Here is a 22171-nt window from a genome sequence, read left to right as displayed (position 1 = left end):
AAACATCGGCTCTGTCAAACTCAAAATTCAAAAGCCGTGAACTTTATTGCACGTGTGTCATTGCAGACAGTTAAAACATTTTAAAAGCTGCAAATTTGGATACATTTCAATGGTGAAGCGTTTTAAGTATTTAGCAAGACGATTTTAAATTAATATTTTCTCAATTCTATGTAAATTTTTCAGCTAAGTTTTCTTTGTTGGATTTTAAGGGCGTGTTTTTATGCGGCTTCGTCGATTTTCAAACTTCGTTCGACGTTCTTACTTTTCTACTTCCCGGTTTGTTTACTTTATTTGGGGCCACTGATGACGCGTCGCCGTCCCGGCCCGTCATCAAGCATCGACTCGATCTGTGTGACGTCATGTGCAGTCGCCGACTCGCCGGCCGGCAGAAGTTTGGAGAAAAGTTTTGGGAGTGCGTGCGACCGAAGAGAAGGCGTTTTCCCGCTCTTTTTGTCCAGTGAGTCGGCGGGCAGAACGCGGCTCGGCAGGTGAGTCGGAACCAGTCGGGACCAGTCGGCTCTCCGGAAGGTCCCGGCAACAAGGCACGAGGAAGGCTGGCTGTCCACGCGACGCTCCCACAGAAGCTCAGCGGTGGGACCCTCGCGAGGCCGCCCCCGTGACGTGCCGTGACGTTAGTCGGGTGGGAGGGGTCTCTTCCGCGAGGCTTAAAAAACAAAACAACAAAAAAAACGAACAAACGAAAAGTTGGGCAAAGTTTGGCGAGTGAGTTAGCTGCTGGTGCTAAGCTAAGCTAGCGGCTCGTCCCCCTCTAACTGTTAGTGCCGCTGGTGGTCTGTGTGTGTGTGTGTGTGTGTGTGTGTGTGTGTGTGTGTGTGTGTGTGTGTGTGTGTGTGTGTGTGTGTGTGTGTGTGTGAAGGGCCAACTGATGGCACCGGAGCCCTAGAGCAGTCATGACTCACAGGAGAAGCGTCAGGCTGGTGAGTGTCGCTCGGTTGGTCCCGGTCCCGGCTCCGGTTCCGTTCATAACAACACTGACCACAGACCAGTAGGGGGCGTTGATGTCCTCTGTTGTTGTAGTTTAAAGTGCAGATATGTTATAATTTGTATGTATTTTCTGCAGATAACAGCAGCATCAGCACGGCTGTTTGTTTTACAAATATAATACTGACGATGCTGATTGCTTGATTTTGTGGAGGTGTGGCTTTGGCTCCGCCCCTCTCAGTCTCCAGTCACATGGCTGAACCAATCTGTTTCCCTCAGTGTGGCTTCTATTCTGACACGTAGCCGCCCTTGCTCCTCCTGTCCACTAGGCGGCGATGTCGTCCCCAGAGGAGCAGCAGGCCCCCCTGCTCCCCTCCCCCTTCCCCACCTCCTCATCCAATCAGGCGGTGGCTGCCAAGGCGGACCTGGCCGCACTGCTCGACCAATGGGAGGAGGCCCGGGCCAGTGGCGCCACCGAGAGGCTGGTGCAGGTCATCACAAGGTGGCTGAACCTTTTTGTTGTCTTCTTCTTCTTCTTCTTCTTCTTCTTCAAAACTCTGGAGCTTTTCTCGTGTTTCTCCTCAGGATCTGTGAGCTGATGGAGCAGGAGACGGCTGAGTACTACAAGACAGATCCAGACCCGTTCGATGACCGACACCCAGGTTCTCCTCCTCAACCTTCTACCCCACCGGCACCAACTCCGCCTCCTCCTCCTCCCTCTCCAGCCCCTCATCAACCTCCTCCCCCCTCCTCCTCTTCATCCTCCCCCTCCAGCCCCTCCCACTCCCTTTCAACCTTCTCTGACACCTCTAGCCCTCTGATGCTAATGCTAATGTTATCCTCAATGCTGTTGATGATGATGATGATGATGATGATGATGATGCTAGTGCTAATGCTAGTGGTAATGCTATAATTTTTCTAACGCTGATGCTGATACTGATGGTAGTGCAAATGCTAATGCTAGTGCTATTGTTGATTCTGATGGTGTCCCTGTGTGGCCGTGCAGGCCACGCCGACCCAGAGTGCATGCTGGGCCAGCTGCTGAAGATGCTCTTCACCAACGACTTCACCAATGCAGTGAGCGCCACCTACAACTCCATCTTCAAACACCTCATTGTTTTTTAAAGGATGGCACCTCAACCCGTCCCGACCCGTCCCACCCAAAACTGGACTCACTGGAACTGTTGACATGGTGGTGGTGGTGAAGAGTGGGCGGAGCCAACAAGTCAAGCCACGCACCCCAGTTTCAGTGATGTTTCATTAGTGTCCAGTAGCTTTGAGGGGCAGGTGGAGGGGCCTCCACACAGCCAGGGGGCGCCAGTGTTCACTGTCTCTTCCTCATCTTCCTCTGCAGCTGCTCGACTCGTACGTGATGAGCAGCAGGGAGGCAGAGCTCAACAGCGCCGCCTGTCGGCTGCTCCTCAGCATGGCGCCGGGCCTGGACACGGCGCTGGTCTTCCAGGAGAAGGTGGGGCTGGAGGGGCCAGCGGGGGTGGGCGGGGCCAGGTCAGATTCACTGATGACGCTGCCCTCTGTCTGCTGTCTGCTGATAGGACGGTCTGGTGGAGAAGCTCTTTGATTGGGCGCAGACGGGGGCGTCGCCGCTCGCTGCCTATGCCACAGCGCTGCTGGCCCGTGCCCTCAGTGTCCAGGAGGTGGCAGCCAAGCACCTGCTGGACGCCATCCAACTGGTGAGGAGCTCCGCCCCCACCTCACCTGTCCACTCTGTTACTTCTTCTTCTTACTTCTTTCTGATTTTATTCTAATTGTTTTATTTTACTTTTCTTATTTGTTTCTTTTTTTCTTTTTTTTTTAACTTTTCAATTTTACGTCATCTTTCATCCGTTTGCAACAGATTTATTTTTATCTCATCGTATTTAACGGCCAGCAGGAGGAGCACCTCAAATTATTTTATTTTTTTACAATGACAATAAAGAAAAATTCTGGTTCTGGTTCTGACTCCTCCCCCTCCTACTCCAGGGTCGCACCCTCATCCACCGCCTCTACCACCTACAGAGAGACCAGAACCAGGACCCCAACCACAACCAGGATCAGGACCAGAAGCCACCTCAGAAGCCCTCAGGAGACTCCGCCCACTCCCTGCCTCAGTCGAGCCCCTCCCCATCCCTCTCGGGCCACTGCCTGGCGCCGCTGAGCCCGGTCATGGAGCAGAGCTTCATCCTGCAGTACCTGACGCCGCTGGCAGCCTACAAGGAGGTCAGAGGTCACACACACATGACAGCATCGTTATGGGCCAATCAGAAGCAGCTGTGGCCGATGTTGGCAGTGAGGTCTTCTTCTGTGGTATCTTCTGGCCTTCAGAGCATTTTGGGTGACACTGAGGCGTGTTTGGTTGCAGTACCTCCAGTGGCCACTGGGCAAATTGAATCTCTGGCCCAGCACTGTGTTGGCAGGTCCCAGCTCCTCCATCCTGCTGCCTCCTAGTGGCAGCACAGTGAAGTGCAGGGGGGCAGGGCAGGGCCATGGTCAGCTGTGTCAGTCCTGATTAGTTGTGTGTCTGTGTGTGTTTGTCCCCCCCCCCCACCCCTGTGTTGTGCAGCTGCTGGGGCTCTTCATGAGGATGGACACCCGCCTGCCGCTGATCACATACATCCTGCAGCCACACACACAACCACACTGGCTCACCTTCCACGCCCTGCTGGTAACACACACACACACACACACACACACACACACACACACACACACTCACCCCCCACACCCCACACATAAAACAAACAAACAAACAAAAAACAAAGACTGTGGACTGAACACCGTCATCATGATATTGACACAGTGGTGGCGCCAATGAGCCTTTATCTGGCTCTTCCATCTGTGGCCCCTCCCCCTCCGCCTCCACACACACACACACACACAGTGCCTGTGTTCCACTGATAAGGTGGGCGGGGCCCACTGAGTCTTAAACCGTCCACTGGCTCCCCCTGCTGGCAGTTGATATGGAGACACTCCGTAGTGACCCAGTAGCCAAATCAACAAAACTAGAACTTCTCAGGCACTCTTGGCGCCCTCGGTGATGTCATCGCTGTCTCATGGTTACAACGTCGTGTCAGCAGGTGGCGATCAATACATTAATGCTTCAATACGTGCGTTCATTTATATTTACATTTGCATTTTGGTGACCAGTTCATGGCACCTCAGACAGACAGACAGACGGTCAGACAGACAGACAGACAGTCAGTCAGACAGACAGTCAGACAGACAGACAGACAGTCAGCTGATGTTCCTCCTGGACCATCCACCACTGTCTTCTTCACTGTGTGTATTGATCACTAGTATGACTGTGTAACCCCCCCCCCCCCCCCAGTGTCTGGCCTCACTGCTGCTCCACAAGAAGTTTGCTGCAGAATTCATCTCCCAGGGTGCAGTGCAGCAGCTGCTGCAGATCCCTCGACCCTCAGTGGCCGCCACTGGAGTTTGTCTGTGTCTGCACCAGCTGTCCTCCAACCACGACACCATGGAGAGGGTGCGACCACACACACACACACACACACACACACACACACACACACACACACACACACACACACACTGTCTCTCTCTGTCACTCCTTCATTCACTCTCTCACTCCAGGCCTGTGTCTCAGTTCAGGCTCTGCATCCTTGAAGGCTGCATTGGAAAGGAAGTTGCGTCATAGCACTGCGGGAAGGCTCCTCCCACTTCCCAATAGTCAGAAGGACGCTCCAAATGCACCCTACTGTTAGCACCAAGGCTACACCACTACTATCCTTCACCTCCTCCTGTATCCCAGGATGCTTTGCCTGCTGCTGCAAAGCATCCTGGGATCCTGGGAAGTCGGCTGAAATTAGCGCCATCTACTGGCAAAGACACCACGTATAAATTGAAATATTGAAATTTCACATCAAATATTCAGTTTTTAACGCAGGGTTTTTACTGATTAGAACATCCAACGCCATCGTCCCGTGTGGTTACCGGGGAGGCGGGGTTTGGGTCGGTCCTTCTGGGCCGGGTCCTTGGGAGGACACTTCCTTCAGATGGAGGATGCTTCCTTCCAAGGATGCAGACCCTGGATTGAGACACAGCCCTGGACCTCCTCATCTCCTGCCTTCATGTTTTTCTGCTCTCTTGACTTTAGTGTGTGTGTGTGTGTGTGTGTGTGTGTGTGTGTGTGTGTGTGTGTGTGTGTGTGTGTGTGTGTCTGTGTGTGTGTGTCTGTGTGTGCTCTCTCTCGCCCTGGCAGGTGTGCACCCTCCCTGAGGCTGTGCTGAGGGAGGTGGTCTCCTACGTTCTCTGGTGCCTGGAGGGGACGCAGCAGTCGGTGCTGCTGCAGGCCACTATGTTCCTCAGCGTGAGCTTCAGCTTCAGGCCGCTGCTGCAGCTCTTCGACCGGCAGGACGGCCTGCGACGCCTCGTCAACCTGGTCAGCAGCAACTCCTCAGTCTAACTCTGCCCTCTCATTGGCCGACACACCGTAGAGGGGCGGGATTTCACACACGCTGGGGAAAGGAGGGAAAGTTAGGGTGGTTTATTTGCGCCAAAGATGCCAAAGCAAAGTGAATGGAAGCTGAGGGAGGTGGAGTGTTTGACTGCCCCCCTGTGGTGGCCCTGCAGATCAGCACCCTGGACAGCAACCAGTCACTGCTGAGCGACGACCAGGTGTTTTCCAACCGCCAGAGAACCAAGCACACCTGCCTGGCCCTGCGCAGGTAGACACCTCCTGCTCCTCCTGCTGCTCCTCCTGCTGCTCCTCCTGCTGCTCCTCCTGCTCCTCCTGCTGCTCCTGCTGCTGCTCCTCCTGCTCCTGCTGCTCCTGCTCCTGCTGCTGCACCTCCTGCTGCTCCTCCTCCTGCTGCACCTCCTGCTGCTCCTCCTGCTCCTGCTGCTCCTGCTCCTGCTGCTGCACCTCCTGCTGCTCCTCCTCCTGCTGCACCTCCTGCTGCTCCTCCTCCTGCTGCTCCTCCTGCTGCTCCTGCTCCTCCTGCTGTTCCTGCTGCTGCTCCTCCTGCTCCTCCTGCTGCTCCTGCTGCTGCTCCTCCTGCTCCTGCTGCTCCTGCTCCTGCTGCTGCACCTCCTGCTGCTCCTCCTCCTGCTGCACCTCCTGCTGCTCCTCCTCCTGCTGCTCCTCCTGCTGCTCCTGCTCCTCCTGCTGTTCCTCCTGCTGCTCCTCCTGCTGCTGCTCCTCCTGCTCCTGCTGCTGCTCTTGCGGCTGTACCTCCTGCAGCTTCTCTTTCTCCTACTGCTCCTCCTGCTCCTCCTGCTGTTGCTGCTGCTGCTCCTCCTCCTCCTGCTGCTCCTGCTGCTGCTGCTCCCCCTCTACCTCCTCCTCCTGCTCCTCCTCTTCCTCTTTTTTTTGGGTTTGAACTGGATTGTTCAATGTTTTTCTCTCTCCTTCTCTAACTCTTCTTCCCCCCCCCTTCCAGGTACTTTGAGGCTCACCTGGCAGTGAAGACAGAGCGGGTCAAGCAGTCCCTGCACCCGTCAGAGGGGGGCGCTGTGGTCCCTCAGAAGCTCTTCTACAAGGTGCGGTGCAGCAGACTGTGTGTCCTGGTTGCTGCTGCTGCTGCTGCTGACTCTCTCTCTCTCTCTCTCCCTCTCTCTCTCTCTCTCTCTCTTTCTCTCTCTCCTCCTCGCTCGCCAAGGCCCTGTCCCCCTCCAGGGAGCAGCAGGTGGAGATGATGGAGTTCCTGCTGGAGGCGCCGCTGCTGCTGCGCCACTGGGAGCCCGTCCACACCTTCTGCAGCCTCTCCTGCGTGCCGCTGCTGCTGCGCCTGCTGTCGGCCGCCTGCGACTGGACCGGCTACCACGGCAGGTCAGGGCCCCGCCCACCTCCACCTCGACCTGACCTGGACATGCTGTCAGGCAGAAGCAGCCAATCAGAAGCCCCTCTCTCTCTCACCCCCTCCCTGCAGTAGTGAGGTGGTGCGCAATGTGCTGGAGGTGCTGACGGTGCTGACGCTGGTGCCCAGCGTGCGCCCCCTGCTGGCCGACACCGTGGAGGTCCTGGACGAGACCGACTCCACCGTCTGCACCGTGGGTCAGTGGGCGTCACCCTGCTCTTAGGCCCCGCCCACCTCGGCCCCACACCCCCCCCTTACTGTCTGTGTGTGTGTGTGTGTGTGTGTGTGTGTGTGTGTGTGTGTGTGTGTGTGTGCGCGCGCGCGCGCGCGTGTGTGTGCGAGTGCAGGGATGAGCATCATCCTGGGCGTGGCCGAGGGCGGAGTCTTCCCTGGAGACGGAGACATCCAGAAGGCGGCGCTGCAGGTGAGTCTGCTCTGCAGGGCGCCCCCTGCAGGTGGCTGCTGGTGGAGTAGGTGCTGACTCCTCCCCCTCTTGCCCCCTCCCCCTCTCCCTCCCTCTCCTCAGGTGATCACCAACTGTGTGTGTGCTCCAGAGCCGCTGGCCGCCCCTCCCCTCAGGAGGCCCCGCCCCTCAGCTGGCTCTGCCCCACGGGAGGCCACACCCACCCGGAAGCCCCGCCCACAGCACCAGGAGCTGAGCCACATGTGGCAACTGGTGCAGAACAACAACGGCATCAAGGTGTGTGTGTGTGTGTGTGTGTGTGTGTGTGTGTGTGTGTGTGTGTGTGTGTGTGTGTGTGTGTGTGTGTGTGTGTGTGAGAGAGTGAGAGTGAGAGAGAGAGACAGAGAGAGAGAGAGATGACTCTCTCCTCACCCTCCCCCCCCCCCCAGGTGCTGCTCTCCCTGCTGTCAGTGCAGACTCCAGTGACGGAGGCCGACCTGATCAGAGCTCTGGCCTGCAGGGCTCTGCTGGGACTGTCCCGCAGTGCCACCATCAGGCAGATCATCAGCAAGCTGCCGCTCTTCACCAGTGGACACATGCAGCAGGTGGGTTCAGGAAGGGGCGGAGCTGCAGCCTGCAGTCTAGTTTCAGCACGTGGCCACCAGATGGCATCGTTGTGCGGTCACCTCAGCCAGAAGATTTCTGTTGGGACTGCATGATGGTGGTGGTGATGATGGTGATGATGGTGATGATGGTGATGGTGATGATGGTGATGATGGTGATGATGGTGATGGTGATGATGATGATGGTGGTGATGGTGATGATGATGGTGAGGATGATGGTGATGGTGATGGTGATGATGATGATGGTGAGGATGATGGTGAGGATGGTGGTGATGATGGTGATGATGATGGTGGTGAGGATGATGGTGATGGTGATGGTGGTGGTGATGATGTCATCTCTCTCTCAGCTGATGAAGGAGCCGGTGCTGCAGGACAAGCGCACTGAGCACGTGCGCTTCTGCGGCTACGCGGCCCAGCTGACGGCGGTCGTGTTGGGGAAGTCCCGCCTCTTGACGCCGGGCGCCGACGTGTCATTGGCTGGGCTGCAGCGGGCCGAGGTGGTGGCCCGCTCCTGGGTCACCTTCTCCCAGCAGGAGCTGCTGCTGCTCATCAGAGACCACCTGCTGGCCAAGGGGCTCGCCGCCACCGCCGCCACGCTGGTCAAGGAGGCGGGTCTGGTGACCCCGCCCCTCCCTGCTGGCACCACCCCCTCCCTGTCCACCCCCACCACGCCCACTTCCTCTTGCTTCCCATCCACTTCCTGCTCCGCCCCCCCAGGGCCGCGCAGGCCGGGCTCGCAGCCGATTGGCCGGATCTTGTTCTCCCCAAGGGACCGCCCAGCGGTGGCCACACCCACCGGCCCAGGGCGGAGACACCGAGCACTGAGGCAGAAGTCGGACCATGGACCCTTTGCCCAGGTGAGTCTGGTTTCACCCAGGTGGGTCCCCCCGCACCCCCCAGCTGAGCGCTTCTGCCCCTCCCTCAGAGTCCGGCCATGAGGAAGGTGGCGGAGCCTGGCCTGGCGCCAGCATCGCCCACCCTGGATGACATCATCAGGGGCTACCTGCGGGAGCAACATGCCCGCTGCCCCAACCCCGTCTCCACCTGTCCGCCCTTCTCCCTGTACCGCCACCACCGCTGCCCGGAGCCCCGCCCCCACCACCACCGCCACGCCCCCGCCAACTTCACCGCCAGGCTGGGGTCACGACCCCTGGGCCGCCCGCCCGGCCCCGCCCACCGCCTTGACACACACCTGGTCTTCGGCAGGTGAGCAGCAGCGCCACGGACAGGTGATGAGCCGCCACCTTCCTACTTCCTGTCCTCAGCCTCTTGGCTCCGCCCCTCCTCCAGGTTTCGTCCAATGACGGTGTTCCACCGGGAGGAGGGCGACGCCTCCTCCTCCTCCTCCTCCTTTACCTGCTCCGCCTTCTCAGCCAGCCAGCGCCACCTGCTGCTGGGCACCTCCTCTGGACACCTGCAGCTGCACAACATCACCACCAGGGGGCTGGTGGCAGAGTACCCCTGTCACACTGGCAGCATCACACACCTGGAACCCTCCAGGGTACACACACACACACACACACAGCACAGTCTGTTATTGATGAGTGTGGTGTAATGACAGACCTCCACCAGAGAGGGCGCCAGCTGCACTTAAGTCACTCTGCTAAGAAAGTTAAAATGATTTTTTTTTTCTTAGGATGGGAAGCTGCTGCTGACGTCGGCGGCCTCCTGGACCTTCCCCATGTCGGCCCTGTGGAGCACCGACGGCGTGGTCACCAACCAGTAGGTGTGACTCTGCCCCCTGCTGGACAACTGCTGCGCTCACGTCTCTCACGTCTCCTCTTCTTCTCCTTCTCTTCCTCCGCCTCCTCCATCCACACCAACCTCTCCTCCAGGAAGTTCTTTGCAGATGAGCACCATGTGGAGTTCAGTAAGGCGTCCCAGGACCAGGTGGTTGGTACCAAGGAACAGGTGGCCCATGTAGGTCCAGTTCTTCCTCCTCCAGAGCCTCTGCTGGTCCTAGTCTTGTCCTAGCTGGTCTCTAGTCTAACCCCAGGTGTGTGTGTGTGTGTGTGTGTGTGTGCGCCACGGTAGGTGTACGACGTCCAGACGGGTCGCAGGACTCTGACTCTGTTCCAGGAGTCACTGGCGGGCCGCTACCGCAGGAACCGGGCCACCTTCAGCCCCTCGGACCAGCTGTTGCTCAACGACGGCGTGCTGTGGGACGTGCGGTCGTCGCGGGCCGTCCACAGATTCGACCAGTTCAACGGCTCCGTCAGTGGCCAGTTCCACCCCAACGGCCTGGAGGTGGTCGCCAACACAGAGGTCGTATCCTGCACTGGTAGAAGTGGTACCAGCACCGGGCCTGCCAGCCAATCAGCAGCAGCCTGGTGCTGGTTCCTGTCACTTGATGCCTGGTTCCTGATACCTGGGACCTGGAACTTGGTCCCTGGTACTTGTTACTTGATGGCCGGTTGCTAGTACCTGGGGCTCGGGATTTGTACCTTGGTTCCTGGCACTTGGTGCCTGGTTCCTGATACCTGGGACCTGGAACTTGGTACTTGATTCCTCAAACCTTGGACTTAGTTCTTGGTTCATGATATTTGGTTCCTGGTTCTAGGCTTCCTGGTACAAGGTACTTGGTACTTGATTTCTGGTACCTGATACTTGATAGCTTAGACCTGGTACTTGATTCCTGGTACCTTGTACCTGGTTCCTGGTACTTGGGACCTGGTATTAGGTTCCTGCTTCCAGTGTTCCCAGTACGTGGTTCCGGATACTTGATATTATGCAGTACTGCGGTAGTTTGTAGCCTTGACAGCAGGGGGCCCCAGTGGGACCTGAGGACCTTCCACCTGCTCCACCACGTCCCGGCGCTGGACCAGTGCCACCTGGTGTTCAACAGCAGTGCCACCGTCATGTACGCTGGTACGCCCCCCCCCCCACTCCTCCCTCTCCGTCTGCTCTATTCATTGAGTTTTGTGACATTTGGTACTTGGTACTTGAGTCCTGGTACTTGATAGCTGGTTCCTGGTGCTTGGTACTTGGTAAACTAGGCCAGACTTGTAGCTGTCCTCCTCCCTGCTGTCTTGGTATTTGGTTCCTGGTTCCTGCTAACTTGTTCTCCACCCTGCTGTGGTGCAGCCGTGCTGCAAGACCAGGACCAGGACCAGGATGAGGTCCTGGAGCGCCAGACCAAGAGTCCACTGCGCTCATCCTTCAGGACCTTCGACGCCACCGACTACAAGCCCATCAGTAGGTCCCAGCTTCCTCCTCCTCGTCCTCTTGTGCAGTGAGAGATCTGATTGGCTGACCCCCCCCCCCCTGCAGCCACGGTGGACGTGAAGCGGGACATCAGTCACCTGTGCACCGACGGCAGGGACTGTTACCTGGCCGTCATCCAGGTGGGACCTCTGAACGAACGGATCAGTGGAGTGACTCACTGGTAGCGGAGTGACTCACTGATCCCCTCCCCCCTCTCGCAGAGCCAGGATGCCGCCAGCCAGGATACCGTGTGCCGGCTGTACCAAGTGGGACGCCACCAGTTGGCTGAGGAGAGCGACCATGACCAGGTGACCCGCGCTTCCTGTTTCCTGTACTTTAAAACTCTGGTGCTTGGTTCCTGGTTCCTGGTTCCTGATACCTAGAACCGTTTATTTGGTACTTGTTACTTGAGTCCTGATACTGGGTAGCTGCTTCCTGGTACCTGGTTCCTGGTACTTGGCAGCATCTGAGTCGCACAAGGCCTCTGGCCCCTGGAGGAGCAGGTGAGCTGTGGGGAGGGCTGTGATTGGTGGGTTGGTTGCTGATCTGCTGGCGTCTGGCAGGACGAGGACGATGAAGACGAGGAGTCGTCAGACAGCGAGGATGACGAGGACGACCTGGACTCACTCATAGCTGCTGTGGAGCAGATCGAGCAGGAGGATGACGAGCTGGAGGAGGAGCAGGAGGAGCCAGACCAGGAGGTCCGCCACACACACACACACACACACACACACACACACACACACACACACACACACACACACACACACAGAGTCAGAAGCACTTCCTGGTGCTGGGCTGACAGTCCTGGTGTTTCCTGCCCAGGTGGAGGATCTTCTGGACCAGGATTCGGAGGAGTCGGAGGCCTTTCCCACCGGTGAGCATCAACCACCAACTATCAACCACTAACCATCAACTTCCTGCTAGCTTTCCTGTTAGCTCTCTGTTAGCTTCCACTTCCTCTTCCAGCTTCCTCCCACATTTGGATTTAATTTGCAGCTGAATTATCCTCCCAAGACCAGAAAGTGTCAGTTGATACTTGAACTCTGGTTCTCCTGGTATTTGGTACTTAGTACCTGGGTTCTGTTCCTGATACTTGGTTCCTGGTTCCTGGTACCTGGCATAACTGGGCTTCGGTGGTCCTGGTTTCTCAGCCAAGGTTTTGAGGTGTGTGTGTGTGTGTGTGTGTGTGTGTGTGTGTGTGTGTGTGTGTGTGTGTGTGTGTGTGTGTCCAGATAATTGGGACTCGATGGACGAGGAGATCTGGAACTCTCAGGAACGCAGGTGGTTCTCCTGACATGGGACCAGCTGATCATCTGCACACTACAGGTACCCAGGAGAGCAGCCCAGTGGCGCCCCCTGCCTGCCAAACCTCATAATAGTAGTGATGATGATAATAATAATAATAATAATAATAATAATAATAATAATAATAATAATAACAATTAACCTAACATCTCAAGTGTGTCTTCCCTTCTGCTCAGTCTCAGGTGTGTCTGTGTGTTTACTGCCCCTTGCTGGAAGGAAAACTGAAGGGCAATAAGAATCCAGAAGCTGTTGGAAACCTGTCTTCCTGGTGGTGTGGAGATGGTGTTTAGGTGCAGCTGCTGACTGGCTGCTTACAATAATAATGATGATAAAATATAAGATTGTATCGTCATAAATTCATTAAAAATGAAATCATGAAATCATTTCTCACCGCCGTCGACCGCCAGGAACCCTCGGTTCTAATGAGAGCCATCTGTGAAGATCACATGGTGATGATGATGATGATGATGATGAACATGCTTGACCTCTGTGGGTTCCAAAGAGCTTTATTGATATTCTCAGGTGTGCTTTTGTTTGGTTTTGTCATGATGTCATGATTATTATGATGTTGTTTTGACTTTGTGAGAGTTTGTAAACATTGAAAATTGTGAGAATATTTTACTACTAATCTTTATTTTTATTCTTTTGTTTGGCCAAAAAAAAAAAAAAATAAATCCCAAAACAATATTTAAGAAAAATAAATTAAGCTCCAAGACATTTTTCTTCTCAAACTTCCTCTTTTCGCCGTGTCCTTCTTGTAGCTGCTAATGCTAATCACGTTAGCATCACAGCCCCGGACACTGAAAGTAAAGCTGTCGGTGTTCCAGCAGGTGACCAGCGAAGCAGGGGCTGCTGGGAAAATCACCAGCGACTGGAGGAGTGGGACCTTTAAATCATTTCACTTCCGGTTCCTTAAACGTCAGCTTGTAAACAGTAAAGCTAATTGGCTGTGATAAAGAGGGAGGAGACTCCGCCGCTGAGCACCAGGTGGCGCTGCGGTTCCAGCTCCACTCCTGAGTGAGCGGAGCGAACGAGCGAGCGCGTACTAACGTGCACGCGCACAACCCAGTGCCGTCATTCGCACCGTACGTCCGTCACTCTCCCTCCCTCAACCTGTCCGCTGTGACGTCACACGGGCATGTCACTTCAGGTCACGTGCGGCGAACGGCAGCTTTTGAGCGCTTAAAGCAACGACGTGTGTGTGTATGCGTGCGTGCGTGAGAGAGGGAGTCTGTGCGCAAGTCTCGCTGTTTCACAGTGCGCGTGCGCGTGCACGAGGGCAGCAGGGAGTTTTCAGCCGGTCGGTCGGTCGGTCGGTCGTCGCTTGTGCACGCGCGTCCCGTCAGTGAACGAGATAAACTACTAACCTCTTTAGAGGAACAGGAGGTGGCGCTGCGGTCACTCACAAACACACACACACACACACACACACACACACACACACACACACACACACACACACCGTGCCGAGCCGCTCACTCTCCGCTCGGCTCCCCGGGAACAGTTGACCGGCTCCGGCTCTCCGTCCGCTCGACAGCCGCCTCGGGGGGGACAAGCAGCGGTCCGCGGACCGGGACCAGGACCGGGACCAGAGGCTGACGGAACGGAAGCCGAGCAGCGAAACTCGACCGACCCACCCGAACGAGTGATCCTAGGCGCCTGCCGGCCGGTGTGTGAGCTCTGGGGCTGCGGGCTGCAGAGCCCCGCCGTCCCCGCCGACAGGCTGCCTGTCCCGGGCATGGACAGCCGAGCAGAGCGGCCGCTGCACCGGAGCCGTTGCTGCCTGTGAACGGCTCGGTTCGGCCAGCAGGCAGGGGGAGGACCTCCATGAAGCGGCCCGTCGGCTGAAGAGTCTCCGAGGAGTTGAGGGGGTCAACCTCCGAACCGCGGGACCAACATGTGGACGCCGACTGAGGACGAGAAGATCGGAGTGGGTGAGTCCGAACCTGGTGGTGGTGGTGGTATGTGTGTGTGTGTGTGTGTGTGTGTGTGTGGGAGGGGGGGTCTGTCTGCTGATGAGGTCCTCTTGGACCTTGTCGGACCATCTCCGGGTCAAAGGTCAGAGCCAGAGCACCAACTCCTGAGATGTTCTGGTCGGCGGTGCTGTAAATATGGAGCCAAACCAGCAGAATATGGAACAAAGCAAAGCTTCATTCTGAACCATCAATAACTTCATGTTGCTCACATGCTAAAAACAATTTCAAACTAAAAAAAACCTCATCAAAATAAACAAAATGTCAATAAAAATCATATGGCTATTTTTTATTGGCAGCCTTCTGGTTTAATTTTCCACAGGAACCTTTTTCCACCAGCTGATTATACATTTAAATATAAAATAACAACAATAAAGCAGTTAATATATACTAATGACATCCTTCAGTCAACGGCCTGTCCTGATTGAGCAGCAGAGCATTCTGGGATTTGTAGTATCAGTGCTACAGGTGCTGTGGAATACCAGCGGGCCAAATATAATGACACTGCGGGCCAAGTTTGATATCTTTGGTTCCACTGGACCACACTGGTGATGCCACTGGTTGGGTTTTTTGTTGGCCCCTCAGGGCCACCGTAGCGTCTAGACCAATGGAAGATGAAGCAAAGTTGCAACCAAATCAGCGTCTTTGAAGCCCCACCGGGGTGTTTAGCTGTCAGAACCACCCAGAACCATCCAGAACCACCAGGGTGTTTAGCTGTCAGAACCACCCAGAACCATCCAGAACCATCCAGAACCATCCAGGGTGTTTAGCTCCTAGGACCCTGAGATCTAGCGCCTCCTCTGGACCGACCTGTTGTTGATGCGCAGTCGCAGTCTGCTGCTGGTTCTGGTTCTGAAGAAGAAGAAGAAGAAGAAGAGGAACTCAAGTCCTGCTGTTTACTTGAACCCCCTCAGTGGTGGTGTGACACCAGGGGGTGCTGCACTCGTCGTCGCCCCCTGGTGATGGTGGCTGAGCAGGTTTAGTGCAGGACGCAGGAGGAAACAGGAAGTGGACCGAGCTTTATTTACAAAGTCAAAGGAAAGAAAAAGAGGGAGAGAGAAAAAAACTGGTGTGTGTGTGTGTGTGTGTGTGTGTGTGTGCATGTGTGTATGCAGGCTGTGCATACCAAGGCGGACAGTGCGGTAACTCAGAAAACAGCCATTCAGCTGCATCAATGCTGCTTTGTGGCTCCTGAATGCAGCGTCAACCCCCCCCCCCCCACACCCCCAGGGGCTGCACAGCACCGCTTGGTTCTCACACACACACACACACACACACACACACACACACACACACACACACACCTGCCACAGGCAGCACATCTTCTACAGAAATGCAACAAAAACTGGCTGCTGGTTTTTCCTCCTGAAAATGGAATTAAAAAACACAAACAAACAAAAAAAGAGGTCAAATGTGAGGAAAGTTTGACTCCAGCCACGTCCACCAGGGGGAGGGGGGGGGGTGGCTGGAGTTGTTGTAAAGTTTTGTTGTTTTTTACAATTTTGTTGTAAAAAACAACTCCTAAACCTGTTGCACAGAAAGTAGGTTTGGACTTCCTGGAGGAGGAGGAGGAGGAGGAGAAGCTGGTGAAGCTCCGCCCACTGCTCAGTGCAGCTGAGTCAGCTGATTCCTGCCGTTGACTTTGAGTCTCGCTGAGCTGCTGGAGCTCCATCTGCTGCTGCCACACACACACACACACACTGGCCGGCTGAATCTGGGTCAACATGATGGCTGATGTGTTAAACACCGTCTCCCTTCAGCCATGAAGCCTCATTGCATCATCACCTTCATCCTGCTGTGATGAAGATGATGATGAAGATGATGAAGATGATGAAGATGGTGATGGTGGTGATGGTGATGATGAAGATGATGAAGATGGTGATGGTGATGGTGGTGATGATAATGAAGATGGTGATGGTGGTGATGGTGATGATGATGATGATGGTGATGAAGATGATGATGATGGTGATGGTGATGATGATGGTGGTGATGGTGATGATGATGGTGATGATGATGAAGATGATTATGGTGGTGATGATGATGATGATGATGGTGGTGTGGTGATGATGATGAAGGTGATGATGATGGTGATGATGATGGTGGTGATGATGATGATGATGGTGGTGTGGTGATGATGATGAAGATGATGATGGTGATGATGATGGTGGTGATGATGATGGTGATGATGATGATGGTGGTGTGGTGATGATGATGAAGATGATGAAGGTGATGATGATGGTGATGATGGTGGTGGTGATGATGGTGGTGGATGATGGTGGTGATGATGATGGTGGTGATGGTGATGATGATGATGATGATGGTGGTGATGGTGATGATGATGATGATGGTGGTGATGGTGATGATGATGATGATGATGATGATGGTGGTGATGGTGGTGATGATGATGGTGGTGATGATGATGGTGATGATGTTGATGGTGATGATGATGGTGATGGTGATGATGGTGGTGATGATGATGGTGATGGTGATGATGGTGGTGATGATGGTGATGATGATGATGGTGATGATGATGATGGTGATGAAGGTGATGATGGTGATGAAGATGATGAAGGTGATGATGATGATGATGATGGTGATGGTGAGGATGATGGTGATGATGATGATGGTGATGATGGTGGTGATGATGGTGGTGATGATGATGATGATGGTGATGATGGTGATGATGGTGGTGATGATGATGGTGATGATGATGGTGATGATGATGGTGATGATGGTGATGATGGTGGTGATGATGATGGTGATGATGGTGATGATGGTGGGGATGATGATGGTGGTGATGATGATGGTGATGATGATGAAGGGCTGAACTCTCTAATCTTCTTCCCTCGAGTGCGCTCAGTTTATATTAATCTGACAGATTATTTTCCTCAATAATCCAGGAAGAGTTTTGGTAGCTGCGAGCCCTGGAGCTCCGCCCACTCCTGACAGCCGGCTGCTAGGCTGTGGGCGGAGCTCCGGCCTGCAGAGGGGAAGTTGTTTTTACTGTGAATCACTTTGAAGAGGGAATTGAATTTCCTGATGATCACAACAACAGTCAGGATGATGAAATACTCTGTAGTATGATATTTTGATGTATTGTTGCATTAATAGCAGTACAGGTGGTAGTAGTAGTACTGGGAAACACTGCCTCTGACACTGGCTAACTGTTAGCCGCCGCCGCCGCTGCTGTTGTGAGTTGCTGCTTCAGTGGGAAAACCACCTGATCGAGTCCTCAGCTGCTGATTGGTCGTTGTGTGTGTGTGCTGGTTTAGCTGGCGCTAACGAGGCTAACCTGGGTTTTTTTTTCTCCTCTTCTTCTCTGGTGGGCGAGCTAACGACGCTAAGGCAGCCTGACTGCACGCTAGCAGAGCAGCTAGGTGAATTATTCAGTGTTGAGCTGATAGGAGCTGGCGTGGTGGAGTTCCCGTCCAACACCAGGAGGAAGTGATTCTCTGTCGGACTGGAGGAACAAATCCCCTTAAAAAAACCCCGAGGAGCTTTATTGACAGCCAGGAAGCAAACAGGAGCCCCTGCTGCTCACACATCAATTCTCTCCACCAGGTTGGCTAAGCTATGCTAAGCTAGCTGCTAGCTGTCACTCCCAGACTCTCGCCGCTGTGTAGGTGCAGTACCGCCCTCCACCTCTAGAGGCTCCCAGAGACACGATATCAGTTTGAAACGAGTCCCTGCAAACAAGCAGGTGGCTAACTGTTAGCCGCCGCTGCTGGTTGGTGCTGAAGGAGGCGGGGCTGGGAATACAGGGCCCTCCCACCTGGTTCCCGGTGGGCTCAGTCTTACATCCTGTCAGGTGGTTCTGAGGACCAATCAGCAGTCAGCTTCTATCAAACACATCAGAGTGTTTTTTTCCCTGTAACTCCCCTCCCGTTCGCCCCCCCCCCCCATCCTGATGAATATTTCAGGTGCACTGGTTATTTCTAGCTCCTGCTCCTCCTCCTCCTCCTCTTCTCCTCCTCCTCTTTCATTCTGTTCTTTTCTGTCCATCTCAGTTTCTGGCTAGAAACTGTTGTTAGTTTAGCTGTGTGTGTGTGTGTGTGTGTGTGTGTGTGTGTGTGTGTGTGTGTGTGTGTGTGTGCTGCCCCCTGCAGGCAGGCAGTATTGACTCCCTCTAATGGGCTCTAATGGGACTGGTGCAGTGAAACCTTCAATGTTAAAGTGTCACAGCTGGAAACAGGAAGTGATTTTTTTTTTTATTGATTTCTTTGTTTATTTGGTAGTTTGTTTGTTGTTGGACGTGTTGCTGCCTTGTGACTGGAGTTTTACTGCTTCACTTGTAGTTTTGATGAGTTTCTGAGTCCAACTGCTGAAGGCGTTGAGCTGCAGTACTGCAGTCAACCAGCAGGAGGGCAGCAGGTTCCAGTCCTCGGCCTGGAAGCAGCTGATTGGTCCGTCTGCTGGAGGAACTACAGCCAGAGAGATGACTGTGGTTCCTCCTGGTTGCAGCTGAGGGTCATTGAGAGAGTTCAGCCCATCATCATCATCTTCATCTTCATCATCATCTTCATCATCATCATCATCTTCATCATCATCATCATCATCCTCGCCTGGTCATGAATGATGAAGCTCCAGTTTCATCAGTGAAATCTGATGGACGTTTCCATTGACCTGATTAGACGCTGGACTGTGTGTGTGTGTGTGTGTGTGTGTGTGTGTGTGTGTGTGTGTGTGTGTGTGCCAGATGGCCGCAGCTCTCAGCAGATCAACCTCGAGGTTTCAGTTCGGGCTCTGTTTTTCTCTTCCAAACTTCTTTGTCTTGTGTGTTTGCGTCCACCTGTCAATCAAAGCCAGGGTTGTGTCACGCTGGCGCCCCCTGCAGGTCACAGCAGACCACTGCACCGTCCATCCATCAAGTCCCACACCTGCTGAACAACAACACAGTCTGGAGTCTGATCGACAGCAGACCCCCTGTAGACACACACACACACACACACACACACACACACACACACACACTGCTGCTAGCAGGGATTAGCGCTCTGAGCTAGTGATGGAGGTTTAACCCACTGATCCACTTTCGGGCTGCTGCACCATCTGGCCGCCAGGTGGCCCCGCCCACTTTTCACAACAGGAAGTGATATAAAGTTGCACGTAGAAAAAAAACGCCAGGGCACTTCCTGTCAGACAGGAAGTGCCCTGGCGTTGGGGTGGACGGTTCAGACGTGGAGCGTCGTAGCTCCGCCTCCTCCTCCACCTGATTGGCTGGTTAGACCCCAGACTGGCTGCTGCTGCCTCACGATTGGATCAACTGTGGAATCAATCAATCAATCAATCAATGTTTTGAACTCATTCTATTGTGCAGTAAAAATATAAAAACACTGTAAACTTCTGTTTGTTGACGGCCTGCAGGGGGCGCTGCTGCTGCTGCTGCTGCTGCTGTGCCTCAGGGAGGCTGCTGTGACGTTTGAGTGAAATCCGAGCTGACATCTTCAGTTCAGACAGGAAGTGGAGTCCAAGTCTTCTTCCTGTTGCTTCAGGGCCAACAAATATTGAAATGGAATGAAGAGGAGGAGGTGTGTGTGTGTGTGAGTGTGTGTGTGTGTGTGATAGTGACAGTGACTGGAGGTGACAGGAGGAACTGGATTCTTCTGCTGCCTGAAGCTTCTCAGCCACTGACCTGATTACTGCTGTAACTGCCAGGCTGTGGAGGAGAACCAGGAGAACCAGGAGAACCAGGAGAACCAGGAGAAGTAGAGAACCAGGGCTTTCTATCTCCAGGCTCCTTCAGTGTGGTTCTCCTCTCCTCCTTCCTCTGCTCTTGATGAGAGAAAGTCAGAGGTTCCACAGCAGCAGTGGCAGCAGCAGCAGCAGCAGCGGCAGCAGCAGCGGCAGCAGCAGTGGCAGCAGCAGCAGCAGCAGCCGCAGCAGCAGCGGCAGGAGTAGCAGCAGCAGCAGCAGCAGTGGCAGCAGCAGCGGCAGTGGCAGCAGCAGCAGCAGCAGCAGTGGCAGCAGCAGCGGCAGCGGCAGCAGCAGCAGCAGCAGCAGCAGCGGCAAACCATGTTGCTCCTCCACACTGCGCTGTGATTGGCTGATGATGCGCCGTGATGTCACGCAGTGTCAACAGCAGATCCCAGAGTATCATCACACTGGTCACATGACCTGTGAGTGGGTGTGGGAGGGGTGAGGAGGGGGGGGGGGCGCTGCGTTCAAGTGCAGCGAGCAAGAGTGTCTCTGCTGGACCATAATCCCAACACACTCACACACTCACACACTCACACTCTCTCAGTGTTTATCCAGGTCACTAAGTTGATCTGATTAAATCAGTTTAACAGTTGCCCTCAGGCCTCCTCTGGCTCCGCCCCCCCTCGCTCGCCCCCCCTCGCTCGCCCCCCAGGATTCTCTCTCTGTCTCTCTCGCTTGCTCTGACATTAATCCTAGTGATGGACAGATTAGATCTTCCGTCTGTCTCCTCTCTCTCTCCCTCTCTCTCTCTCTGTCTCTCTGTCTCTCACTCTGTCTCCCTCTCTCCCTCTCTCGCTCTCTGTCTCTCTGTCTCCCTCTCTCTCTCCCTCTCTCTCTCTCTCCCTCTCTCTCTCTCTGTCTCTCTGTCTCCCTCTCTGTCTCCTGCTCTCTCTCTCTCTGTCTCTCTCTCTCCCTCTCTCTCTCTGTCTCTCCGTCTCTCTCTCTCTCTGTTTCTGTCTCTTTCTCTCTCTACTCTCTCTCTCTCTCTCACTCTCTCTACTCTCCGTCTCTCTCACTCTCTCTCTCTCTCTCTGTCTCTCTCTTTCACTCTCTCTCTACACTCTCTCTCTCTCTCTCACTCTCTCTCAGCTCTCGGCCAACTGAAGGAAAAAACAACAACAAGAACAACACAACTCCTTTAATCCAAAGGTCACATGACCAGCTGTGTCTGTTGGGGTGGGGGGTGGATAGGCTCCGCCTATTATCCAGCGATGCTCTGCCTATCAGCAGGAAACTACAGCTGTGAAGGTCCAGCAGTGTACCAGTGCCTCCTGCTGGCCAGGAGGAGGAAGTTAGCAGCGTGCTAACGTGTTAGAAGAGGTTAGCAGAGGTTTGTTCAGGTTAGTGGGGATTAGCAGAGGTTAGCTCAGGTTAGCTCAGGTTAGCTGAGGTTAGCAGAAGTTAGCAGAGGTTAGCAGGGGTCCATCAAGCTACAGGGGAACCTGCTGCTGCTGCTGCTGCTGGTGGTGTTTGTCAGCTTTAGCGTCAAATCACGTTAGCCGACAGCTCGCTTGACGTCGATGCCAGGAGTCGTTAGCTATGTTAGCTCAGATAGCCTAATTAGCCCAGTTTTTTCAGTTAGCTCAGATAGCTGGTGACGAGGGTGCATTTGAAGATCAGCAGCTTTGCTAGTTAGCGGCGGTGAAGTGTCGCTTCAATGTACTGCAGAGGGACGAGTGTTTCTTCTTCCTATCTTTCAGTTTCCTCCTGGTTAATCCAGATCAATCCAGATTAATCCGGGTTAATGCCTCTTTTGTCCCAAGACACCACCAGCTCCTCCTGCTCCTCCTTCTGTAGATGTGTGCGTGTGTGAGTGTGTGAGTTATTCTCTGGACCAATCAGGAGCTGAGTTACCCAGCTGGTCTTCGGGAGAGGCCACCTAGTGACAGTCCGTCCCTCTGTGACATCACAGAGGGCACAGAGGGACGGACATGTGGGAGGTCCAGCGGTGGCGCTTTGGCTGGAGGCTGCAGCGTTAGCATCATTAGCCCTGTACTAATAGCCAGTTGGCTGTGATGATGACGTCATGGCTGTGATGATGTCATCAGCGAGGAGTGCAGCGCCGTGCTGAATCATTCATCAGGGTCTGAAGAGGTTTTTTGTCTCGTCCATCTGGGTCACAGCGAAACCTTCGCTTACGTAAGGCAGCAGCAGCAGCAGAAGAGGAGGAGGAAGCAGTGGAGCAAGAGGAGAAGGAGGAAGAGG

General features: G+C 54.4%; 2 protein-coding genes across 5 annotated transcripts in view; both read left to right on the top strand.

Annotated features, from left to right (window-relative positions):
* The first annotated feature begins 230 nt into the window (after positions 1–230).
* Positions 231–13011, top strand: LOC142879735 (DDB1- and CUL4-associated factor 1-like). Of its 4 annotated transcripts, none has more exons than XM_076013152.1 (31): positions 242–938; positions 1272–1444; positions 1528–1604; positions 1949–2019; positions 2297–2410; positions 2496–2633; positions 2923–3159; positions 3503–3604; positions 4268–4426; positions 5162–5341; positions 5533–5627; positions 6342–6441; positions 6561–6730; positions 6831–6955; positions 7106–7182; positions 7285–7458; positions 7611–7766; positions 8132–8641; positions 8710–8990; positions 9075–9285; positions 9421–9506; positions 9620–9704; positions 9819–10052; positions 10559–10652; positions 10869–10979; positions 11055–11128; positions 11210–11296; positions 11552–11689; positions 11814–11865; positions 12224–12304; positions 12444–12498. In XM_076013152.1, the coding sequence occupies exons 1-30, from the start codon at positions 912–914 to the stop codon at positions 12283–12285; spliced, it is 4200 nt and encodes a 1399-aa protein (XP_075869267.1). In that variant the 5' UTR covers positions 242–911; the 3' UTR covers positions 12286–12304; positions 12444–12498. The 4 variants fall into 4 exon arrangements, with proteins under 4 accessions (XP_075869269.1, XP_075869267.1, XP_075869266.1 ...); XM_076013151.1 differs by having other exon boundaries at positions 243–938; positions 12224–12317; positions 12473–13011; XM_076013153.1 differs by having other exon boundaries at positions 244–488; positions 12224–12317; positions 12473–13011.
* A 517-nt stretch (positions 13012–13528) lies between these two features.
* Positions 13529–22171, top strand: part of LOC142879746 (dedicator of cytokinesis protein 3-like) — a 34793-nt gene continuing 26150 nt past the window's right edge. Inside the window, exon 1 of the mRNA XM_076013176.1 lies at positions 13529–14230. Within this exon, the coding sequence (XP_075869291.1) occupies positions 14194–14230 (37 nt within the window). The 5' untranslated portion in view covers positions 13529–14193. The remainder of the gene's footprint in view (positions 14231–22171) is intronic.

Source organism: Nelusetta ayraudi, unplaced genomic scaffold (genome assembly GCF_046127955.1).
Source record: "Nelusetta ayraudi isolate G7.1 ecotype Tasmania unplaced genomic scaffold, CSIRO-AGI_Nayr_v1 ptg000146l, whole genome shotgun sequence".
Lineage (NCBI taxonomy): Eukaryota > Metazoa > Chordata > Actinopteri > Tetraodontiformes > Monacanthidae > Nelusetta > Nelusetta ayraudi.
This window is presented reverse-complemented; position numbering and strand designations above follow the sequence as displayed.